This window comes from Phyllostomus hastatus, unplaced genomic scaffold, assembly GCF_019186645.2.
Source record: "Phyllostomus hastatus isolate PE091 unplaced genomic scaffold, TTU_PhHast_1.1 phas_scaffold_11, whole genome shotgun sequence".
Classification (NCBI taxonomy): domain Eukaryota; kingdom Metazoa; phylum Chordata; class Mammalia; order Chiroptera; family Phyllostomidae; genus Phyllostomus; species Phyllostomus hastatus.
In genome coordinates this window covers 153,191-177,488 of record NW_025334005.1, presented here as the reverse complement: position 1 = coordinate 177,488, position 24,298 = coordinate 153,191, and the positions used below count along the sequence as shown (strand labels likewise).

The 24,298-nt window shown below is 64.1% G+C and overlaps 1 protein-coding gene across 1 annotated transcript; it reads left to right on the top strand.

The window, feature by feature from the left end:
• Window positions 1–429: 429 nt before the first annotated feature.
• On the top strand, window positions 430–23,370 carry NADSYN1 (NAD synthetase 1). The gene is made up of 21 exons (XM_045854944.1): window positions 430–587; window positions 1,766–1,826; window positions 2,698–2,814; window positions 3,135–3,188; window positions 3,555–3,644; window positions 7,561–7,612; window positions 8,666–8,754; window positions 8,931–9,048; window positions 9,817–9,948; window positions 12,262–12,336; window positions 13,198–13,322; window positions 13,820–13,868; window positions 14,291–14,393; window positions 14,794–14,962; window positions 15,543–15,678; window positions 16,606–16,712; window positions 17,476–17,607; window positions 18,018–18,087; window positions 21,214–21,342; window positions 21,903–22,079; window positions 23,109–23,370. The coding sequence occupies exons 1-21, from the start codon at window positions 503–505 to the stop codon at window positions 23,157–23,159; spliced, it is 2,121 nt and encodes a 706-aa protein (XP_045710900.1). The 5' UTR covers window positions 430–502; the 3' UTR covers window positions 23,160–23,370.
• Window positions 23,371–24,298: the final 928 nt, after the last annotated feature.

The window sequence follows — 24,298 nt, the reverse complement described above, 5'->3', positions numbered from 1 at the left end:
CCTACACCAGCGCTCCGGGACCTGGCGACCAACCCCTCCGCCTGTTGGGGTGCAGGGCGCGGGTGCAGAGGGTTCCGGTGCAGCCCACCCCCTAGCAACCGGACACTGACGGGTCTCCCACATTGCGCAGGCGCGGCCTGGTTCCGCGGGCGGGGCTGGACGGTCTGGGAAGCCCTGCTAGGCGACGGGCGGGGCGGGGCTGGGCTACGCACGAGCGTGGACGGAGAGATCTAAGCAGGGGACCGGGCGAGCACCAAAGGGGCGGGGCGGAGCGCGGCGGTCTGGAGGCGGGGCGAGACGCGGGAGGAGCGCTCAAGGCGTGGGGCGGGGCTAGCATGGGAGGGGCGGGGCGGCCAAGGGGTGGAGCCTGACGTCCTGGCTCTGCGGTCCAATCTCCGCCAGGTCCGCCCTGCGGGGCGGGGCCGCCGGGAAGGGCTTGCGCGGGCGCAGCCGGTCTTTGTGGGACAGAAGGACCCACAGTACCCAGGCGACTGTGGCCAGGATGGGCCGGAAGGTGACCGTGGCTACCTGCGCGCTCAACCAGTGGGCCCTGGACTTCGAGGGCAATTTGCAAAGGATATTAAAGAGTGAGTCTGGGACAGTGGGCGGAGCAAAGGGCCCGACTGGCTTGCTTTTGGCGCTCATTGCCTTGACCTGGAGAAGCTCTCGGAGTGGGCGTGGGGACAGATCATGGATAATGACCACGCTCGTGTGAGTGCCCAGGCCCTCCTCGAAGGGTGGAGGAGACGTTTACAGTGCCTGGGGACACGTGGTGCGTGTACCTGGTAAGAAAAGCCTGGTCGTGGAGTGCAGATGAGAGGGTTGGTGCATACCTGTCCTCTGGTATCTCCGGGGTCGCATGTGCCGTATCTGAGTTAAGCTGCCCGTCCTCGGAGGTGGGTAAGGGGAGACGGTGTCCAATCACTGGAGAGGATGTTGTGAAATGTCCGACAGTGGGTGGTCTCTGGTGCCTGAGGACCTTCCTGCCTGGGGGGCCATGGGAGAAGCAGCCCCAAGAGTGGGGTGGAATGAAGGTGAGCCGGCAAGCCGAGAGGCCAGGTGTGGTCTTCATGTAGTGGGATCGACAGAGAGTTGTCGAGGGAGCTGGCTCACCATTGCGAGTAAACGCTTTCACCGCTTCTGCCTACCCCCGGGCGGCCCTGCAGGGGTGGCCGCCCAGGGAGTCGGGTCCTCAGCTGCTTACTGCAAGGAGGCTTGCCAAGAACAGCAAAAGTGGAAAGATTCTGGCGGCGACGTCTTATCAGCCAGGTGCCTGGAACCTGCATCCGTTTTTTGTTTTGTTTTGTCAATATCAATGGGCTGTCATCCCGTCAGAACTCAGAGCAGATCTGGTTGGGGGAAGAGAGGTGTACTCCGGTGGCCGCTCAGCCGGCCTCTCCCACGCTGCCCTGGGGGGCTGCTGGCCCAACCCAGAGGGTCACTGTGCCTGCCCCTGGCTGGTGCCTCCAAGCCCTGCCTTCTCCCTGTGTTGCACCTTCCGCGTTTGCTTGTTAATGAACTACCAGGGAGTGACTTCCTCCTCCCTCCATGGTGCGGTGGTCAGCCAGGTTCTCGCTCCTTGCAGGGGTCAGCGGTCCCCTGGGAGACGCCATCCTCGGTGGCATCAGGGCAGGGAGGTCCCGAGTGCTTCTGTGTGTTTGTTCCCTTTTTATCGCCCCTTCTGCAGCAGAGCGTTTATCTGCTTTTGAACGTACAGTGGGTGCTGAACGGGCCTCTCTCTCTCTCTCTCTCTCTCTCCACATAGGCATCGAAATTGCCAAACAGAAGGGAGCAAAATACAGGCTTGGACCAGAACTGGAAATATGGTGAGAGCAGAACTCTGGGGCGCCCCAGGCTGGGCAGGGAGGTCTCTGCATCAGCTGCCCTCAGCCCTCGGGGTGCGGAAGGAGGGGCGGCCCGGAGGAGACCCTCAGAAACTGGTGAGGGGCCTGTGCCCACCCACAGCTCAGGGAGCTGATTCTCCCTGCCTGGCCGGTAAAGGCAGGGCTGCTTCTCAGAACCAACACCCGTCCCAGGGCGTCCGTTCCCTGTTTGGCCACAGACAGTTTGCGGTCGGTGGTCTCGGCCCCTTTCCGTAAGTGAGTGTAGTGACCGCTGTGTGCTGCCTTTGTGCGCAGTTGGCGGCTCCTTGGTTTCCTCCTAGCCCCTTCTTCAGAAATAACAGAGGAGTTGCCACACTAAGGCTCCTACAACCCCAGGTTTCTTCCCTAATGTGGGTGTCCGCTGCCCCCTGGGCTTCCCCAGGTTCCCGTTGGTCTCCGGGGTCCGGCCCGGCCGTGGAGCCTTCGCTCCTCCTTGCCCCGGGCTTGCTGGTACCCTGGGGCCTTGTATTAGTTTTGGGTTGCCAAGCAAAGGCCCACAAGCTGGGTGTTCTAAAACAGACAGGTTTGTTCTCTCAAAGACCTTCCTTCCAGGGTTGTAGGGGAGGCCCCCCCGAGTCTTAATACCCAATAACACGCACCATTTTCTGTAGCAGCGATTCCGACTTGGGCTGCAGGCTAGAGTCACCCGGGGGGCTTCCAGAAGGTCCCTTGCTGGGTCGCACCTGGCGCATCTCACCGATTGGCCCCTGGGCCCTTTCCCCGCCCTTATTCAGAAATAACCAATTAGTTGCCATGTGACCGTGTGTCCCTGGGGCTCACCGTCTGTCCCCTCCCTCCCTCCCTCCCTCCGCAGCGGCTATGGATGCTGGGATCACTACTACGAGTCGGACACCCTCTTGCATTCGCTGCAAGTCCTGGCTGCCCTCTTGGAGTCTCCAGTCACCCAAGACATCATCTGTGACGTGGGAATGTAAGTGCCCACCCGAGGGATGACAAGAAAGCTCAGAAAAGAGGGAAGTTCAAGGGTGCGATATATCCAAGGCTGCCCTGGCCTCAGGGAGGTAGCCCCTGGAAGGACCCCTGAGGGGACGGAGTCTCTGTGGGCTTAGGAGGCTGTGTCCCATCTTGGAGTCTGCGCCTTGGCAGAACCTGCCGCCCATTTTTAACTTGGGTTTGAGGAAGCCGCCCCGCAGCCTCGGATTCTCTGCAAGGGGCCCAGAGCGCCTCTGATGGAAGCAGAGAAAGATCCATGCGTTTGCTGACGCACGCATGCGCCCCCTCTCTCCGCAGGCCCGTGATGCACCGGAACGTGCGCTACAACTGCAGGGTGATATTTCTCAACAGGTAGGCGGTCGCCAGGACTGCGGGGACCCGAGTGCTCTCCGAGTGCTCTGGGGGCTGAGACGTGGTCCCTGGGAGGTGTCTTCGGGGCGCCAGGCAGAAGTGACATTATTTCCCCCGGTCCCTGCCACGACCACGTGGGCACCTTTAAGGTGCTAGAAAGAGAGAGACCACAGGGTGGGGTTTGGCGACACACGACCCTGTTGCCGGGTCCGTCGTGGGAGCGTCGGTTTCTACCCGGCCCCTCGCAGACCCGCGGAGTGATACCTGCCGGGGCTCGGGGTCCAAGTCAGGGCTGCGTTAGTCCGTGGGCTGTTCCCCGTTACCCGGAGTGTCCGTCTCAGGGACACTCTCGTCCCCTGCCTGTAGGAAGATCCTGCTCATCAGACCCAAGATGGCCTTGGCCAACGAAGGGAACTACCGCGAGCTGCGCTGGTTCACCCCGTGGTCCCGGAGCCGGTGAGTGCGGGTTCCTGGGGCACGGGAGCGGCCTGGTGACCGCTCCTCGGGAGTGTGCGACGCATCTGCGCCGTGGGTGGCGGTGTGATCCAGGTCGTGGGGGAGGGGCATGGCAAAGCCCCCTACCTGTCATTTAGGTGTGGCCGTTGTGCCGCTGCTGATTAGACTGTAGACAATTCGTCACCGGCATAAAACTCGAGCATCCATGGGGATGGCCGCTCACTTCGCTTGTCTGTCGGTGTTTCTCCGCTCCAGCCCCTCGTCCGTGGGGCGGTCCTTCTCCTGCCGGCTGTCCCACCGTGGCCCTGGCCTCCACCTGACTTCTGTCCATTTGTGACAACCCAGAATGCCTCCAGACATTGTCACGTGTCCCCGGGCGCCCAGTCACCCCTGGTGGAGAAGCTGGGCCCTGTGTTCTCCGTACCGCCAGTCCTGTTTATGTATATATTGTTACCCCTGCCGTAAACAGAAGCTTTGCGCGACGCCGTTCAGCGGTCTGTATTTTTAGAGAGGAAGCTGGGATCCTCTGTGTTGCTTTTGTAACTAACTGGCCACCGTTGTGCGTTCCCTTACCGTGTCTGGTAGTCACTCCGCTGGCTCCGAACAACTGATTTTGCTTCTCCTTTCCCATACGGACGCCTCTCGGCCCATTTCCGTCACAGCGCTTGCTGGCTGGCATTTCTGGAACGAGTATCTAGAAACTTTCCAGAGCAGCCGTCTTTGATGGTGGTGGGTGTTTGTGTTTTTCTGCCGACTTGACTTGGAAAGTCCGCCCCGTTTCTGCTTGGGTTCCAGATTTGCACCCACCTCTGGCTCTCCTCACTTTGGGGTTTAAGGACCGGGCGAGGACGTTGGGTGTGTCACCTGTCATCCCAGCATCTGCTGGGACGGCTATGAAGTAACTCTCTGCGGTTCTGGGAAAAACTCCCGATGGATGTGGCAGGTTAAACTCTGTTTCGGGTTGCTAATGTCTACTCCGGATCTTCCTCTTTTGCTAGCTCTGGGTGCCAGCATTGTGCTAGGTTAAAAAAATTTTTTTAATTGTTTTCCGTGCTCTGAACACTTTACAAATTATGGGAAATTATTACAAATTATGGCATATCAGGGAATAAGGTGACTAAAATTCTCTTTAGAAGTCCAAATTCAGGAATATTATATCAAAACTGTCCACTGTAAATTATTTTTTAAAGATTTTATTTATTTATTTTTAGAGAGGGAAGGGAGGGAGATAGAGAGAGAGAGAGAAACATCCATGTGCAGTTGCTGGGGGTCATGGCCCTGACTGGGCATGTACCCTGACTGGGAATCGAACCTGCGACACTTTGGTTCGCAGCCCACTGAGCTCAATCCACTGAGCTATGCCAGCAAGGCCACTGTAAATTATTTTTATCAAGGTACAAATAGCGTATCATCAAGTACGGGTTTTCAGTGCTTTGTGTCTGGCAGCTGCGTGAGTTGTGGCGACCCTGCCCCGCCCCTGGCCCTGCCCCACCTCCGCCCCCTGCAGCCAACCCCCCCCCCCCAACAGGAGCGCCTCCTGGTTTGGGCATCAGGCGGAGTCACGCGTGTGGTGTGTTCTGTCCCAGCTGGTTCCTCGTGCTAACCTGATGCTTTGAGATTCCCCCAGTGGTCTGTTCCTTTGTATAGTGCAGATATTCTGCTTTTTTGAATGTAAAATTCGGTTTTGAACCTTGTAAATAGTTCCATGAACTTGATAGCGAACCAGACAGCCACTCGCTCCGCCTGGTCCCCAGCCCTGCTCCCACCCGATTTCATCTGCTCCCTTCTCCCGGACCCTCGGGGTCTCACCTCGTATTTGGAGGATGCGCACACGCTGCCCCCTGGGGCCTTCCAGCTCCGGAAGAACAGGGCTTGGCCCAGAGAGCCCCCCTTTAGTCTCTGCGCCCCGTCTTCCTGACGTGGACCCTCAGAGTTTTCAGGTGGAGTCGCAGCTGGGTGTTTGTGGACTCGCTTCTGTGCAAGTTCACGGCTGAGCTGCAGGCTGTGCTCTGAGTGTGCCTGGCATGCCCGCTCCTCCTGCCAGCTGTCCCGTCCCTGTCACCTTCCATCTCGGCTGTCGGGGCCCACTGTGCCCTCCAACCCCAGCCTTCCAGGGCTCCGGGCCTGCTGCACAGTGGTCACCCCCTTCCTGTCACCGTTCCGGGGCCTGCTTCTCCCTGCGCGTGATCAGCTCCCGTGTCTGGTCCTTCCCTTGTCGGCCGCTCGCTCGTGGGAGCCCGGCTTCCCCTGATCTGTGAGGGTGGCGCCACCGGGCAGTGCACTCAGTTCTGCGAGAGCGTCAGACCCCGCGCCCACCCCCCCCAGCTGCAGGGCCCGGTCCCACGAGCTTGCCCCCGCCCCAGCTTCTGACACCAGTTGCTAGTCCAGGGGTCACCTGGGCTTCTGGTCAGCTGGCTGTAGAGTGGAGTTTCCCACGACCCCCGCCTTGGGTTCGATTAATTCGCTAGAGCAGCGCACAGGACTCAGGGAAACATTTACTCGCTAGGTCACCGGTTTGTTCTGAAAGGGCGTGACTCGGGAACAGCCGGGTGGAAGGGACGCTGGGGCAAGGTGTGGGGTGCAGGGCGGAGCCTCCACGCCGTCTCCAGGGGCCACTGTCCCCACACCTTTGCGTGTTCCCGACCCGGAAGCCCCCCAAACGCCGTGCTGTGCGTTTTGTGGAGGCTTCACGCCACAGGCACGGTTGGTTATTAAATCATTGGCCCAGAACACCTCCAGAAGGGTCAAACACTACAGTGAAAGATCCGAGTGTCGATCTTTGAGACGATACCAGGTCGTGTTTTTGTGACCTTGGGGCCGGAAAGGAGTCTGTAGTCATGTTCCTCCGTTCTGAGGACCGCAGCCTGCAGTACATGCCGCATGAGCGTGTGTTCGTGAAGATCACTGTCCGGGATGGACAAGGATCCGTGAATCAGTAAGAAAAAGCCAAAGGAAAGAAATCCAATCAATGAAGCACAAGAAGAAGAAAGAAAGAAACAGACCAGTACACAGGTCGCAGAGGGGAAAACCCGTGACTACGCGGAGAGACGGCACCGTGGCCGTGGGACCAGGTGCACTGGGATCGCAGTGAGGTACCCGTGTGGCCCGCGGGGCTAATGAGGTGAAGTGGTAGAACACGCAAGGCTGCCGGCAAAGGAGCCCTCCCCCACCTCGCTGGGAGAAACTCTTCAGAAAACTGAGGAGGGGCAGGTGCCCCCCTGCCACCGCCATCCACGGCCGGCTGGGACCCGGGGACGTGGGCCGGCATCACCCAGGGCAGGCGAAAGCCAGCACCCTGCGTGAACCCGGGGAAACCTCCAGAAGATGATGTCAGAATGAAAGAAGCGACTGTCACCATCAGCAAACCTACGGACGCTCTGCGTTGGGCGACAGGGTGGCACCGAGCCAGCGGGGTCTGGGTGTCCCGCTCCCTTCCTTAGTGAGGGACAGAAGCCAGCCCCTCTTTTTAAGATGACTTAAGTCAGAGCGGGCGCGGAAGTCATCCGGAAGCTCCTGCGGGTTCTCAGAAAGCAGCAGCGTGAACGCGGTGTCTCCGTGATGCACCTGTAACAACAGCCTGTGTGAGGTCATGTCCCTGAGCCCTATGTTTTGGCGGTGCTGCCTTTTGGGGTAGGGGCGGGGGCCCTCAGGTGCCTGCGCCTCTGTGTGTGCGCGGCCTCCTGTCGGTCTCGTAGACCTTGGACCATTGTTGTTATTTCAGGGATGATACAGGCTTGTAACGTGTGTCGGATGAATGCAGGGTGATCTTTCTGGGTTTCCCCTGGATTCCCTGATGGGGAACTGTGACCTCCCCGTGGGTCCCAGGTGGGGAGGCCGAGACAGAGGGGGCGGCGCGGATTCGCGGCTGAGGCCCCCGGGCCCAACATGGCCCTCAGCCCGCGCCCTCCCCCCGCAGGCAAACGGAGGAGTACTTCCTGCCCCGGATGCTCCAGGACCTGACAAAGCAGGTGGGTCTCGGGGACTGAAATGCACTTTTCACTCCAACGTCGCTGTTCGGGGCCGACGGCAGACCGTGTGGGGCGGGAGCCTTCGGGTCAACGTCACAGGACCCCCACGGCGTGTGTGGGTAGCCAACAGAGCAGGGCATCCCCTCTCAGTGGGGAGGAGTCCCAGGACCCCAGACAGTGGTGGGTCCCCTCTCTCCTACGTCACGCCTGCTGCTCCCACCCAGGCCCTTCTGAACTAGCAGTCGGGGATGGCGTGGCTCAGGCTGGGGGGGGTGTTCTCAGCCAGGACCCGTCACCTCCCAAGGGAATTGGAACGCCTTGGGCATGTTGTAAAGTCATCGGGACCCAGAGCGCAGTATGTGGGTGTTGTGCATGTCTGTGTGTGTGTGTGTATGTGTGGCCCCTGGCTGAGGACGGGTTGCAGGAACTGGCCCCGGCAGCCGTGGGTTCGAGGTGCCACCCTGCACTGGACGTGGCCGCCCCTCGTGGTTCATGGAGGTGGCTCTTGAGGACGGACGCGCCTGCATGCTGCGTCCGGGCCTGCCGCGCAGGAGCTGGGCGGCCTTTGTCAGGTTTCTGGGACTTCGCAGGCCTCAGCTGGGTCATTTGTGACACGGGGACAGGGCTATGTCCTAGCGACACCGTCAGGTGTGCAGACAACGCCGAGAAAGTGCTCAGTGCCACGCCGAGCCGGGAGGGGCCCCTGGTAGTGGGGGCAGCCGTCGTGAACAGCCACAATCATGGTGGCCATGCGTGCTCGTGGACACGTCCGGAGCTGAGCCAGGGCCCCTCAGCCACGTAAGCTCCGTGGCACCTCCGAGTCCGGCTCCTGGCTTGTGAATGTGTGGCCCCAGGCCCTTGGGGTCAGCAGGGCGGTGCCAGCTGCCGCCGGGCCACCTGGGCGGGGCGCACTGCAGGTACAGGACACATCGGAGCACAGAGCAAATCACCGACCTTCATGAAAGTCTGAGAGACGCCCAGGGTCCTGGGCTGGTAGGCAGCCCAGACGGCGATGGCTGAGGAGTGCCGTGTGGACTTGCCCCCTGCCTGCAGGAGACCGTGCCCTTCGGGGACGCAGTGCTGGCCACCCGGGACACCTGCATCGGCAGTGAGATCTGCGAGGAGCTCTGGATGCCCCACAGGTAGGCCCCCCTACCCCGCCCTCCCCCCGCCCTCGCGAGGCCAGCCAGGAGCGCTGGGGACTGGCAGATGTCCCGGGGTCCCGGCCTGGGGCTCTGGAGACGCCCGGGAGCTGCTGAGGCTCGGGGGGCAGCCTGGGGATGCTGCCCGTCTGATTCTTTGCCCCCTCTGCCCGCAGTCCGCACATCGACATGGGCCTGGACGGCGTGGAGATCTTCACCAACGCCTCCGGCAGCCACCACGTGCTGCGCAAAGCCCACGCCAGGGTGGACCTGGTGACCATGGCTACCACCAAGGTGGGCACGGGCTAGGGCACGGGAGCCTTCGGGTACCTAGGCTGGCGCTTTGCGTCTCACATGAGTGAGAGTCCCTGCACGTAGCACAGGGTGTGGCCTGTGTGTGACGGCCACTCGGTGCTGTGGCTGTGGCCCGGGCCCCACAGGCATGCTCTCCTCTCCTGGAGTGCGCCTGCCCGACCCCGTCCAGCCCTCGCAGCCACTCCCCCACCCCCAAGGGAGGCGCTGTGGTCATTTCCCCCCAGAGCAGGCTGCAGGCACATAGCGGACAGGTGGCCTCCAGGCTCCCGGGTCTTCGACCACCACACTGTGTCCGGGACAAGCGAGTGACACGGTGACCGGGAGCTGGGCCGTGCCGCCTGCCCGTTGGCATCTTGGGGGAGCTCAGGGAGCGCCCCCCCTCGTGCCCACCACTCTTGTTGGTGACGCCGTGAGAACCATGTTGTGCGGTCACTCACGGAACAGGTTTGCCTCAGCAGTCACTCTCGGGTGTAGATCCGTCCTCTCTGCACCCACTCACCCCTCCTGTCTGACGGAGGTGCCAGCGCCTGCCTTGGGGGGCTGTTCGGGGGGGACGTAGACGTGCTCGTCACGCCTGGGGCCCCAGAAGGCCAAGGGCACGGTCGCCGCACGGCTGTGTGCCTCCCCGAGCGTGTGCGTGTCTTTCCTGCTGGGGACACTGCTCGTGAGCTGGTGGGAAGGGGTCTGCGGGCCGCAGGGGCCGGCGGAGGCCCAGGTGACGCGCGCCGGCGGCTCCGCGTTTTCCAGAACGGAGGGATCTACCTGCTGGCCAACCAGAAGGGCTGTGATGGGGACCGGCTGTACTACGACGGCTGCGCCATGATCGCCATGAACGGCAGCGTGTTCGCTCAGGGCTCCCAGTTCTCCCTGGACGACGTGGTGAGGCACCTGCGCACACGTTGGGGGGCGGGGGGCGGTCCCCTCCCAGCCGGGGCTGGTCCAGAGCCTGTCTTCTCATCCCCCCACCAACAGCCGGGGGGTCTGGTGCGGGCCCCCGGGGGTGTCCTTCCTGCTTGCTTCCTTGTACCTGCTCAGTGGGAGAGGAGCCCCCACCCGTGTTTACAGGGACAGTCCCCACGCTGCACACGCCCCCAACACGGGGCAGATGAAGTCCACGGCAGTTTATCAGCCGCACCTGCGCGCCACCCAGGGAGCGGGACCCCGCCCCACGCACGGTCTCCCTGCAGGGTGGGCGGGGGAGGCGTCATAGGAGCACGAGGGTGGGCAACCCTGGTCCCCCCCCCGCCCCCGAACCCGTGAGGGGCATGTTGGATCATTCCACGGCTGGTGGCCACTGGAAGCCACGACACGGGCTGAGCAGACAGACGAGAAGGTCCTTGTAGACACTGGGTCGCTCTCACCTCTGCTTTTGTGGAGCCAGAACAAAGGAAAACAGTGGCCATCGCCCCAAACGGACGTGGGTTCCGATTGTGCACACACGACAGGGGGTCCCTGGGCCCCGGTGGGGGGGCTGGGCCTGGGCTGGGGCCATCCGTCCGGGTGACAGAGTCCCCTCCCGGTCTCTGGACCCAGCTACCTTCGGCACTCGTACTTTGGGGAGCAGTGTTGGACCTGGGTTCCAGCAGCAGGCACACTGGTCCCCCGAGGAAGGCCTCCTAGCTGTCCCCTGGGCTCTGCTGTCCGAGTGACAGCACCCTCAGAGGACCCCGGTGTTCAGGATTAACCGCAACAAAGAGGAAGGGGTTTGAACGGATGGGTCAAGTCCTCGCGCGTGGCTGCGTTTCTTTCCGTCCAGGTCGGTTTGGACCGGCCACTCGGCCTCATGTCAAAGCTGCAGGCGCCTTGGCATGGACTTGACTGGCAGGTGGGGCGGGGTCCCCCGTGCCAGGGTACGCAGGTGTGCAGGTCGCACCCAGGCCTCCACATCGGCGCCCAGGGGTCCTGACTCACAGCAACAACCCACGTGCTTCTTACGCACGCCAGCATCGGGGGACCTTTGCCTCACGTTCCCCGGGGGCCTTGCGAGCTGGACTTCCCTGACTCTGCCCCAGTGTTCAGGGATGGAGGTGGCGTCCCTGTCCTCAGGCCAAAGGCAGTGCCATCGTGCCACCTCCTCCATGCTCTGCCTAAGGTGACCAGGGAAACCGGCGTGTGGGGTCGGCGCGGCTGTCCCACCGGCTACCCTGCGCCGAGCGCGAAGCTGTGCCAGGACACACGCATCTCACGTCCATCTGCAAACCAACCTCGTTGTGGGGAGAAGTGGGATGGGGCCTTCTTCTCGTGAGGACGGTCACACCCTCCAGGGTCTCTTTGTTTTCGAGTGGCTTCACGCTTTCTTGGGCTTTGTCATGTCAGAAGCACGGTGGCTTCGGTGACCCACCTCTTGGGAAATGACAGGAGAAGCGAAGAATGCGTGAGCGCCTTATTCTCTTTCTCTTAGTGGGTGTCTGCAGCTTGAGTCGGGCCCAGGGTTGACAGAGGCAGCTGTCCACAGGCCTAGTGGCAGGAGCGGGGTGGCCACAGCCATCCAGTGTCACCCATAGGTGTCCCACCCTTATGTGTAATGAGACAGCATTGTAGTAAAGTAATTTGATTAGGCTTTTTTTTTTTGTAAAGGAAGGAATACATTTGCAAGTTAAAACCTTTGTTTTTTTCTGCCATATATTGCAAGTGAGAGATTCCCTACCCCGCCCTCCCAAGTTTATCTGAGGTCAAAAGCACGGAAGCATCACCTCTTGTAACACAGGTGGCTCATTGGGGGCCAGGACCCTGGCATGGGTCACAGGACTCTGGCTCCACCTGTCTGCCACTCCCCAGCTCAGCCATCCTCTGTGTGAACTTTATTCTCGGAGTTCCTCTCCTCCTGGTCACAAAATAGCTGCAGCAGCTCCAGCCATTGCATCTCCACACAGCTGAGTTCAAAGGCACAAAAGGGGCCCTTGCTCCCGTGTGCCCTTTTAAGCTGTCTCACAAGCCCGCAGCAGACATTTATCGACAGAATCATGTCCTGTACGGAGGTTCTAGTGGCAACAAGAGGGCACAGCTTTGGGGAGGCAACGGCACCAGTCCTCCCCTCTCCCTGGGCCCCTAGACTCCACGAGGCCCCTGCCCCAGCCACGGAAGCCGTGACCCATCCCTGTGCACTCTGGCACACCCACTGAAGTGGTCCAATCACACGTGTGAGTGGAAAAGCCAGGAAATCACGCTTTCTCTTTGAAACCCCTCCCCCAGGAAGTCCTCACCGCCACGTTGGACTTGGAGGACGTCAGAAGCTACAGGGCGGAGATTTCCTCTCGAAACCTGGCGGTACGTGGACAGACGCCCCGGTAGGATGCCGGCCGCAGACCCGGAAACCTTTTTATTTTTTAAATGACAGCGTCTTCGAGGTACCATGTCTGTGCCACAGAGTCGCTGGGTTAAGCCCTTGACTCGGGGGGCGGGGGGGGGGGTTAGTGCGTTCACACGCACCCCAGGCAGCCGTCACCACCGTCAGTGTCAGCACACTCCAGCACCCCAGAAAGGAACCCTGTCCGCTCGCCCCCGCCGGCCCCGGCAGCCACCGCTCTGCTGCCTGTCTCTGTGCATCTGGCCGCTCTGTACAGGGACTCACACCACGCGCGGTCTGCTGCGGCTGGCTTCCCACTGAGCAGAGTGTGCCCAGGGGGGCCCGCCCCTGCCGTGGCCAGAGTCGGGGCGTCATTGCTTTTGGTGGCCGGGTAACATTCCACCGAGGGGCAGGCCACGCTGTGCGTGTCCCCTCACCCGTGGACAGCCACGGGGGTTTGCCACCCTCACGCACGGTGGATATGCTGCTGGGAAGACGCGCCCACATTTGGGTGCGGGCTCAGCTCCCACTGCTCCGGAGCACATACCCGGGGGTGGGATTGCTGGGCCACGTGCTCCTTCTATGCTTTGATCACTTTCTGCCCCGTCCTGCGTTCTGACCAGCGACATTAATTCGAGGGCTCCGACCCCCCCACGTCCCCACCCACACTGTGACCGTCTGTCTTTCTGACCGCAGCCGTCCCGGCGGGTGGAGGGTCTCCCGCTGCGGCTGTGCTGGGCACATCCCACTGGCTGACAGAGGCCGGCTCTCAGTCCCTGTCTGGGCCCTGTGACGGTCTCGGTGCCGAGGGGACGTCATTGGTCGCGACTCCCCATCGACAGGCCAGCAGGGTGAGCCCCTACCCCCGCGTGAAGGTGGACTTTGCCCTCTCGTGCCACGAGGACCTGCTGGAGCCGCTGTCCGAGCCCGTGGAGTGGAAGTACCACAGCGTCGGCGAGGAGATCAGGTGGGCGGCCTTCCCACGCAGGACGGGGCCCCGTGGGCTGCCCCCTCCACCCTGCTCTGCGCCAGGGGCCGCACGGAGCAAACGCCGTGGCTGGTTTTCAGAACCCGCCTGGGGAGCCGCGTGGTTAGGAGGCTGCCGTGCCTCCCGGGGCCGAGGGCGTGGGCGCTGCGGCCACACCACCCTGTGCCGCCCCCAGCTCGGACGCTTCCTCACACTGAGACCTCGAGACAAACGCTCTGTCCGGTCCTTTCTGCGTCTCACTCAGTTTCTCTGTTTCAAAACGGGACCAAAGGCAGGACCCGCCTGTCAGGGCTGTTTTGAGACTTAAAATGCATCCGTTCATTCGGTTCGGTGCTTAAAGGGGCCGGCGTGCCGAGAGCCCGGTGCTGCCGGCGGCTCTCAGCGGCCCAGTCCCCAGGCGCCTGCCCCACGGGAGCTGCGGCCAGAGCGGCACTTCCCGCACCCAACGCCCCCCGCCCCCCACCATTTCTCCCCAGCCTCGGACCCGCCTGCTGGCTCTGGGACTTTTTAAGACGCAGCCAACAGGTAAGAACGCAGGGTCTCACCAGCCGACCGCTCCTTTGCCGGTGGGTTTGCGTTGGTTCTATGGCGGGTTTTATAGTGGTTTTGTTTTAAAATGTAAGCAACCCAAAGCATGTCTTCCTCTGACTTCCTCGGGGGCCTGGTCTACCCCAGCTGGGGGCCGAAGGGCCCCGAGGTCTGGCTCTGTGTGTGGCCTGGCGGCTCCTGCCCATCTGTACTCACCATGGAGCATGCGCTGTCTCGATGGGAGGCCTCTGCCCTCTAGAAATGCACAGTGGGGTGCCCCAGGCTCCTCCTCCCTCCCCCAGCGGGAGCTCGGACGCCAGCGAGCCTTTCTGTGGGCGCTCACCAGTTTTGTGGGCGTAGCGGGGGCTGAGCTCTGGCCGAGGCTGTGCTCACCCTTGCGTTTGGTTGGCCCGCTCCAGGGAGGGTTTTTCCTGCCCCTGAGTGGCGGGGTGGACAGCGCGGCCACCGCCTGCCTCGTGTACTCCATGTGCTGCCAGGTCTGCGAGGCCGTGAAGAACGGAAGTAGGTGGTGTCGGGGGCTCGGACTGCCCGTGGGGGGAGCAGGGGACGGACCCGGGGTGTGGGCGGCTCGGGCAGGGGAGGCTCTGTGGGCCCTGCCGAGATGTCCCCATCGCGCCCGGGGCCTGGGGCCCGGGCACAGCGAGGCCTTCCATGTCCCTTCCCAGGGCTTTGGGCCGGTGTCTGCTGCTGCTCTCGCCGGCATGGCCTGGTGCAAAGAATGTGAGCTTTGAGCATCAGGCCAAGTTCAAATCCACCGCCATGTGTCTTGGCATTGGACGTCCCCTAGTGACACATCCAAAAAGTGGGGTGACTCTACTCATGTGACGAGGCTCCTGGGGCGATGCAGAGGGACACTCGTGCACAGCGAGGGGCCGCTGACCTTCCGCGTGGCCGTTTGCAGACCAGGAGGTGCTGGCGGACGTCCGGGCCGTCGTGAACCAGGCCAGCTACACCCCCGAGGACCCCCGCGAGCTCTGCGGGCGCGTCCTCACGACCTGCTACATGGCCAGCGAGAACTCCTCCCGGGAGACCAGCGACAGGGCCAGAGACCTGGCCCAGCAGATCGGAAGGTACAGGTGTCGCCGCCAGCGGCGGCACAGGCCGGTGGCTGTGACCGCGGGAAGCCGCGCCTGCGACCACGTTTGTGGTTTCGCTGCCTCTGGGCTCGAGCCAGGTTCTAGGGAGCCCGTGTACCCGTTTCACCCCGAACCCAAGCTGTCTGCTCTCCCCCTCCTTCCCATCCCAGCGTCCCAGGCGTGGGCGGCCTGGGCTGACGTGCGCAGGCCTGACCCCCGCGGCGGCGCGGAGGTCCCTCGAGGACACTGGGCTGCGAGAACGGGCCAGACCCAAAGGGTGGACGCAGTGTGGGTCATCTCTGTGCCCGCCCGGCACAGGCAAGGCCACAGAGAGAGGGAGCGGGCTCCTCGTCGTCGGGGGCTGGACGAGGAGAGCGGGTGGTGGCAGCCCGCGGGTCTCCTCCCGGGGTGACAGAGCGTTCCGCAGTGAGACAGAGGCGGTGGGTGCACAGCCGTGTGGGCGCACCAGGTGCCGCTGAGTCCTGCGCTCGGGGATGGCCACCACGACGAGTTCCGGGGCACGCGCGTGCTGCGGTGTGCTCACGCCCGCCCCGCCCGCCCTCTCGCCTCCCAGCCACCACATCGGCCTCGGCATCGACCCCGCCGTGAAGGCCGTCCTGGGCATCTTCAGCCTGGTGACGGGGAGGAGGCCGCGCTTCGCGGCCCACGGGGGAAGCGGCAGGGAGGACCTGGCCCTGCAGAACGTGCAGGTGGGCCCGCCGGCCTCGGTCCCCGTGGGGGCCCGGGTCTATGTGTCTGCGTGTGTGCGTGTGAGCGTGCGAGGCAGCATGAGCGTGTGTAAGTGTGCAAGAGTAGGGTGTCTGTGAGGGGCTGTGTGGCGGTGAGTGTGGTGGGAGCAGGAGTACACGCCTGTGCACAAGGGTGTGTGTGAGGGTGTGAGGTGTCTGAGCATGTGTGTGGCGTGTGTGAAAGTACGTGTGAGCAGGACTGAAAGTTTCAGAGTGAGATGCGGCTGTCATTGTGATTGTGCGTGTGGGTTGTGAGCATTGGTGAGTGCATGAGTGTGTAAGAATGTGTGTGCATGGATGAGTGGGTGAGAATCTGTGCGTTGGTGGGAAGGAGTGTGAGTGTGCACAAGAATGCATGCGTGTGTGTGGGGTCTGCACCTTTGCTGAGCGGCTCAGCCGCTGCCCCCCACTGGCCTGCCTCGGGGCGCTGGGCTGGATGCTGGGGGCTGCTGGAGGCAGAGGGGGGTCCTGGGCTCCAGCTGCTTGGTGCTGTCCTCTCGGTCCCCTTCCTGCTGGACATCGGTGTCCTTCCTCTCCTCCAGAAGCGCCAGGGGTGGTGGGAGTGGGCCGAGGGGCCGAGATGCCCCCTGGCTGCCTCGGCAGCCCAGTCCCGCCCCCAGCACCCGGCCCCAGGCCCGGGCTCTCCCGTCTTTGCCCGGGCCGCCGCGGAGCACAGGGGCGCGTGGAGACGCGCCCACCCCGGACGCCCGCGTGGGGCTGCTGGCCGACCTCTCTGCGCGCTGGAAAGCCGGATGCCTCTGCCTCTCCTGTTTTCCAGAGGGTGCTCGGGGACAGCCTCTCTCTCGAGCTGGGACGGGCCGTGGTGTTCGCCCCGCGCCCCCATGCATGTGCCCCGCACAGGGTCACGTTCCCCCTCCTGTCGTCCAGGCTCGGCTGAGGATGGTCATCGCCTACCTGTTCGCTCAGCTGAGCCTCTGGTCCCGGGACGCGCGGGGCGGGCTCCTGGTGCTCGGGTCTGCCAACGTGGACGAGAGGTGTGTAGGTCCCGTGGGTGCGGTGGGGGGTCCCGAGCACGCCGCATCTCCCAGGGGGAGTGCTCCCCGAGGCACAGTGGGGGTGTCACGTCATCCGGTGTCACTCAGGGCACGTGTGGCTCCTTTGGTGGCATCAGTGCTCCAGCATCTCAAGATATGGCAGGTGAGGACACTGCTCCTCCTCAGCCCACCCCCCGACCTGGCTCCGGGCTTTTCGGGCTGTGCCTCCAGCCTCTGCAGGCGCCCTCGCCCCTTGGCCCGTGCGCCCTGCCTGCCCTGCCTGCCCTGCCTGCCCTGCCGGGCCAGCACTTTCCTCCGCGGTCACAGCTCCCTCCGGCGCTGACCCCGCCTCCCTGTTCCGCCTCTCGGATGCTGTGGTCGCACTGGGGCCGCCCAGGAATCCAGGATCAAAGCCTCCTCTCTGGTCCCCACCTTCGTCACTGCTGCAGGGCCCCTTTGCTCTGTGGCGTCCGGCATCCACGGGCCCCAGGGATTGGGACGTGGGCCTCTTCGGGGCCACTCTTTGTCCACCACAGCAGGTGGCCCTGCTGCCCCCGGCTCAGCCCCCCTGTGCGCCGAGGCCCCGAGCTCCTCCCCCCACACACAGTCTGCCCCAGCCCGAGCAGACTCCCATCCCAAGTGCCAAGCTCAGGCTCCACGGGCCCCTGGGGGAAGCCAGCCTCGGGGTCCCAGGCCCCCCATTCCCGGCATCTGCAGATCCCAAGGTCAGCTGCATGGAACCCCGTGTCCTCCCTCGCTGCAGCCTCCTGGGCTACCTGACCAAGTACGACTGTTCCAGCGCGGACATCAACCCCATCGGCGGGATCAGCAAGACCGACCTGCGGACCTTCGTCCAGTTCTGCCTCGAGCGCTTCCAGCTTCCCGCCCTGCAGCGGTGAGGGCCGCCCGCCCGCCCCGGAGGCTGGGGCCGCGGCTGTGGCCATGGCCCTAAGCCGGTGCCTGTCCAGTCCCTGCGCAGCACGGGCCACCACCCTCACCTGCTCCACCCGTGCTCCTCAGTCCCCACTGCCTGATGACACAGCCTTGCCTGCCACTGGCTCTCGGGAGCCCCCGACCGGGACACCCTCTCCCTTCCTTCCTGTGCCCCAGTCCCCTTGGCTCAGGCCAGGGCAGGCGGCCGCCACCTCCCTCGTCCCCGGGTCCCCCTCCCCCTGCCACCATGAGCCTGGGGGTTCTGATGCAGCTCCCGTGGCCGCGTGGAGGGCAGAGCCTGGTGCTTTCACGGTGTCTGTTGAGCTAATGAGCATCCAGCGGCCGTGACTTACCTGCGTGTCTTGTCCGCAGCATCCTGGATGCGCCAGCCACCGCAGAGCTGGAGCCCTTGGCCGAGGGACAGGTGTCCCAGACGGACGAGGTAACAGCGGTGGCTCTGTCACCACGCTTCTGCCCTGCCTCCCTGCTCCCGGCGTGTCTGGGCTGGGCTCCCTCACGGCCTCCTTTCTGTCCCAGGGAACCGCGCACCAGCGCTGGGTGTCTGGCCTGGAGCCCGGGCTCGGGGTCGGTCCGCTACTGGCCGTTGACATTTTGACTCGGCCATCTGGAGGCTGGGCCGGGGGGAGGGAGAGCGTGGGCGAGGGGTGTCAGCATGTGCTGTGGGCGACCCCACAGATGCATGTGCCTCGGGCTGGCCTTTACCGATTCTGGCCGGTTGGGGTCACAGGCTGTGGCTCGCGGCTGCAGTGGACACTCGTGGGAGGGACCGTGGACTGCCGTAAGATCCGTGACAACTGGCCTTCCTGCTTCCGGCCCCTTCGGTCACAAAGATCCGCTCCTGGATCTTCCCCTAGGAGCTGTGTGGGCTGCGACCTCGTCTAGTCAGTTTCCGTGTGAGCCGCGGGAGGAAGGGAGGCGGGGCCGTCCCTCCGCACGGGGACGTCCGGCTGTCCCAGCCTGGGTTGTTGCCGGGACTGTTGTTTCTCCTGCTGAATTGCCTCCGCACTGTGGTGGAAAATCAGCTGACTGCGTAGACGCGTGTTTTAATTCTGGCTTCTGCTCCACGGGTCCGCGGGCTGTGTTCGCGCCAGGACCACCCGTGTTCCCGCGGAGCGGTGTGGCGAGTTCGTAGACCTGGACGTGCGGGCCCTGCCCCTTGGTCCCTGGTTTTGAAGGCGATTTTGGAAATTCCGGGTCCCTCGAATTTCCCCACGGATCCTGAGATCCGCCTGTCAGTTTCCGCCCGAAGAAAGGAAACCCAGCTGAGTGCTGGCGGCAGCGGCGGCTGCGCTGGCTCCGGGGCTGCCTCGGGTGGGCGTGGCCACCCCGGGAACCGTGAGTCTTCCGAGCCCCGAACTCGGGTGTCTTTCCAGGTGCCCTGACCTCTGCTAACATCTTCCGGCGCCGGCTGCGCTTTCCAGAGTGCAAGAGTGCACTCGTTCTGTTAAATTTGCGGGTTAGGTGACTGACTTTTGGTGCTGCTGTAAGTGGAATTGTTTTCCGAGCTCCTCTGGGGGCTCACTGAGCCGGTGTCTCGTCGCTGGGCTGTGTCGGCTGCATTTCGGTTCTCGGCTTCTCAGATTCCCCCTCCGGCCGGAGGGATGTCCTTTCTCTCGCGCTTCAGGTTTGCTCTGCTCTCCCCCGGTGCCGGTGCCGGTGCCGGTGCCGGTGCGGGGGTTGGTGTCGGGATCGGGGTACTGGTGCCGGAGGTGGGAGGTCAGGTCGTGGACTGGGGTGTCGTCTTTGTACACACAGGCGTGTGCAGCCGTGGCCTCTCTCAGACCGGCCTCACGGTGGCCTCTCCGTTTCGGCGTCCTGGGTCCTCCTCCTCGTTCGTCTCAGAACGTGCTCCAGTTTTCCTCGGCTTTCTCCTTTGACCCGTCGGCTATTTGGGAGTGAATTTTATTTTTCATATCTTTTGCCCTCGCCAGTTCCCCAGCTTCCTTTCTGTTGCTGACCTTGGGATTCTGTTCTGTCGTGGTCTGTGGGGCTTCGAGGTCCTCCCACTGGCCGAGGCCAGTTCCGCGGCCCCGCCGGGGGGCGCTGTGCAGGGTCCGTCCCGGGGCCACCCTGGGGAGAGTGCGGCAGCCGTCGGCCGAGGCTCTGCGGGCACCCGTGAGGTCCGGCTGGTTTCCGGCGTCCAGGGCGCCCGTGAGGTCCGGCTGGTTTCCGGCGTCCAGGTCTCCCATCGCCTCGGCGACTTTCTCGTCTGGTTCTACCATTTGTTGGAAGTGGGGGCTTGAGGCCTCCGCCTGTTGTTGGACTTCAGGGACCGAGATGTCACACGGGACAGGACTCCTTCACGGGGGCAGCGATGAGGGCGGTCCTCGCCAGAGCCCACTGGTGCTTGGGGACCCGAGGGGAACGAGGCAGACACGGTCACTTTCCCCAAAATGCTGTCAGGACCCTGGAGGGGACAGACCAGCAGGAAGTGACCGTGATGACCCCCATGGCTCTGAGTCTGCCCCCCAAATCAACCTTGGTGACCTGAGGGTGGCAGTGTCCCTCGGATGGGGGTCAGGCCAGGCCTCCCAAGGAGGTGACGGCGGCGCTGAGGCCTGAGGGAAGGCAGGGTGGGTGGCGGGAGCAGGAGTCAGAGCCCGTCACCGGGGGCCCCACAGACCCCGGGCAGAGGTGAGGGCTGCCCTGCTGTGTCACAAAGCACCAGTGCCACCGTCTCCCTCTGACTGTACATTCTGGGGGGAGCAGGAATTGAGGGAGAATCGGAGCCAACATTGCAAAAGGGTCAGGCGCACGCCAGGGCTTCAGGCCCCCATGGCCCCGAGTGTGGCCCCGATTTCCGTGAGCCCCCCTCCCCTTCTCTGAGTCAGCTGTCCCTGAGGAAGGCGGGCTCCCTGGGGTGGGCCCGGGCCTGACGTGGGCCCTCGTGTGGGTGCCCTGGGTGGCTGTAACAGAACTCTATGCTGGCCAGTGTCAACAACGCACCTGCCTTCTCCCAGATTTGGAGGCCCAGAGTCCGAGATCAAGGTGTCAGCGGGGCCGAGCTCCCCCTGAAGATTTGGGGGGCAGGCCCCTCCTGCCTCCTCCAGCTCCTGGGGCTCTGGGCGTCCCCAGGCTGGTGGCCATATCGCTGAAACCACTGTCCCCGTCTTCACACAGCCTCTGCTCCATCTTCTCCCCTCTGTCCCCGCTGGGGACACCTGCCGTTGGCTTCGGGCCCGCCTCAAATCCAGGGTCACCTTACCTTGAGATCCTTAATTACGTCTGCGAAGACCCTTTTCCCCAATGAGGCCAGTGTGTGGTTTCCAGGGCTTAGGCTGGGGATATATCTTTTGAGGGGCCACAGTTCAGCCTACCGCAGTCCTCAAAACCGGATGTGTGGTCATCATGTTCTCCGAAAGCCTCTTTCTTACTGGCCAGTCCGTGTTGGGGGCGGATGAGGCCTCAGCGTCAGCCCCCGGCCCTTTGGGAAGCCCCGCCCCCGGCCCTTTGGGAAGCCCCGCCCCCGGGCCCCGGTTCCCGCCCACGCCGGAGCTGTACGCGTGCGTCCTTCCCGCCCTGACCGGCCGCCCCCTCCGCGCCGCAGGAAGACATGGGCATGACCTACGCGGAGCTGTCCGTCTTCGGGAGGCTCCGGAAGATGGCCAAGGCCGGACCCTATAGCATGTTCTGCAAGCTCCTGCACATGTGGAGGGACACCTTCACCCCGAGACAGGTGCGCCGCGCCGGACGTGCCACGGGGATGGCTGCAGTGGGGGGCGCCCTGGCGGAGTGGGCTGGACTCGCGGGCCCAGGAGGCACAGCCCGAGGCCCCTGCGCGCCGTCTCACGACACGTCGGCGCAGTTCCGAGCTTTCACCGGCTCGGGCCTTCCCGAGGGCCGGCCAAGTCCGGGGGAGCGGGTCTCGGCCACGCCTCCGGGAGCACACTGCGCCCTTCCTTGGGGGGGCAGAGCGTGACGCGGAGGTCAGCGCATCGCTGCTTGTCTGCTGGTCATCACACCCGCGAGGGCTGCAGCCAGAGAACCGCCAGGAGGCCTGGCGGCAGAGATCCCCCCGGGACTGGCGCAGGTCCTCTCCGGGGCGCGGGTGTGGGGCCCACGTGGCTGCAGCTCAGCCTGCCCCCTGGCCCGAGCTCCAGCTCTGTCCCTGCCGCCTCCGGGACGTTCCGGTGCTGCGGGGAACCTGCCCGCTGGCGCCGCCCTGTGAGACACGGGCAAGAACCACGGCCTCCCATCAGACCGTGACGCCCCTGGCATCCTCCCCGCCCCCACCAGGTGGCTGACAAAGTGGAGCGGTTTTTCTCCAAGTATGCCACGAACAGACACAAAATGACCACGCTCACGCCCGCCTACCACGCCGAGAGCTACAGCCCCGACGACAACAGGTTCGACCTGCGGCCCTTTCTCTACCGCGCCGGCTGGCCCTGGCAGTTCCGGTGCATCGAAGGCCAGGTGAGCGGGCCCAGGGCGGGCGGCTGCGCGGTGCTCGGCACCCACCGCCGAGGCAGCCTCGCGGCACGGGCGGGTGGGCTTTGTCTGCAGATGGGGGGTCCTGTTTGGTCGCCCCTCGCTCTGCACGGGGACCCGTGGCGTGCGGTCAGAGTTCGGTGTGGGCTGCTTTGGGCCGCGCTGTGGTTGTGGGGGTTCTGTACCCCGAAACGAGAAGCTGTACATCACACTGTGAGTGCAGTGTCCGCCACAGCCACGCCTGGGCCGCGGGCTCAGGCAGACGGCCTCTCAGCTCCCAGGGCACCCCGTGTCCTTTGTTCTCTGACTAATTCCGAGTGAGTCAAGGGGGCGCTGATTTGATGAATCAAGGCAAGAAGCAGGTATAGGCCCTTGCCTCCTTCCCTTTTCCACGAGGGTCAGTGAGTTAGACCCCGCCCCCCGCTCGTGATAATCTGACGGGAGGGGGAGGGCGGCTGAGGGTGAGCCCAGGATGCCTTGGACGTGATGAGCCCCGTGGGGCGCACGGCTGAGCTAGGGACTCGGGCGCTGGAGGAGCCCGTGTCATACCTGGTGACGGGAGGCGTCTCTGAGGGACTGAGGTGAGAACTGAGGCGGGAGCCAGGTAACACCATGCCCCGTGGCCCCGCCCGCAACAAGGAGTCAGCAAGAGATGCGGCTGGGTCCCCACCAGGGTGTGTCAGCAAGGGTCCCCCCAGAGCAGGAAAGGGGTTTGGAGGCTGTGCGCCCAGAGATGGACAGGTGCGGACGCCCCAGAAGCCACACCAGGGAACGGTAGAGTCCCCTGCAGGCCTGTCATCCGCAGTCACCGCGGGAGGGTGGTGGCCGTCCATGCAGACTGGTCCCTGCACAGGGACCACCCTGGGTGCCTGGGCGATGCCGTCCGATCGCCTGGTTTCCCGGTCCGGTCCGTGGCTGCCACGCTCTCCTGGGGGGACTCGTGCACGCACTTCGACGGCGTGACGCTGGGGTCGGCCAGGGGTCGCTGCGTCCTCACGGGGCTTCTCCCGCCAGGTGCTCCAGCTGGAGAGGAGGGAGCGGCAGCACCTGGACGGCGCGGACTGACGTCGGCCGTGCGGAGGGCTCCCCGCCCGCCGGGATCCCGTGGGCGACGTGGGCCCCGCCGGGGACCTCGGGCACAGCTCAGCCACCCCTGCCATGAGCAGGCAGGGCCTCAGCAAGTCCTGTTTCACGCACGTGTCAAAGGGGAGGGACCTCTGAAGCTGGTTCTTCAAAAAAGAAAAAAGTTGAAATCAAGAGAATGTGATTTTTTTTTAACTCACTGTTGAAGCGAGTGCTTTCCCCGGCCCCTCCGCCCACGTGCTCCCGAGGGTCCCCGAGGCCCATGCGGCCCAGGACCGGGAGGGGACAGGGCGGGGCCTGTCGTGGACAGTCTGCAACGTGGCCTTCCCCCTGTCCTTCCTCCGCCCTTGTTTAGGGCTCCCGTCACTGTCCCCCTCCCCACACTGGCTCCTCCCCCCGCCTTGTTTCCCCGTCCCTGTCGTCGTCCACCTGAGGACCTAACCCTGCAGGGACCTTGGTTTCCCTCCGTCCCATGCCACCAGGGCGGACGTCCAGCCACGGCGTGCCCGGAGCCAGTGCACCCGCCTCCGGTCGGCCCGCCGTGAATGAAAATGCCTGTTCAGCCTGCCCGTCGGGACTCGCACAGCAGCTCGAGGGGTAGGCGGGTGGTCCACGAACATGACACAAAAAGCACCCCGAAAACCCCACGACGATGACACAGGGGAGGCGAAACTGCTGGATGGGAAAAGTAGGGGTGTTCGACGGGCAAATACGTTCTCAAGTGAGAGTGAGGACGGGCACGGGGCCGAGGCCAGGGGAGTGCCCTCAGGTGGCCCGGGACGCGGCGGCAGTGGGGTCCCCCAGGGTCTCTGTGGGCACAGGCGTGTGGATCGGGGCGCAGCACAGACTGGTCCTTCACGGTTCCTGGGGCTCCGGGGACGCCTGCCTGCCGGCCAGGGCCCTGGGCTGCCTGCACGGCACGGCCCTCCTCAGGACCCGGCACATCCACGCTGGTCTGACACCGACGCACCTGATGCCCCCCACCCTCATCCTGCCCCCGACCGGAGGCCGGCCTGCAGCAGACGAGCAGCCCCCGCCTCCACTGCCCGGGAGCCTGTGGGAGCCTCTCTCCGCCCGGGCCGCACCCTGCCCCCGCCCACCCCGTCGGTTCTGCTGGTCTC

Coding starts and splice junctions, on each gene's coding strand:
- NADSYN1 (XM_045854944.1), top strand. CDS start 503: ATGGGCCGGAAGGTGACCGTGGCTACCTGCGCGCTCAACCAGTGGGCC. Junction 588..1,765: donor TTTGCAAAGGATATTAAAGA/GTGAGTCTGGGA, acceptor CTCTCCACATAG/GCATCGAAATTGCCAAACAG. Junction 3,189..3,554: donor AGGGTGATATTTCTCAACAG/GTAGGCGGTCGC, acceptor CCCTGCCTGTAG/GAAGATCCTGCTCATCAGAC.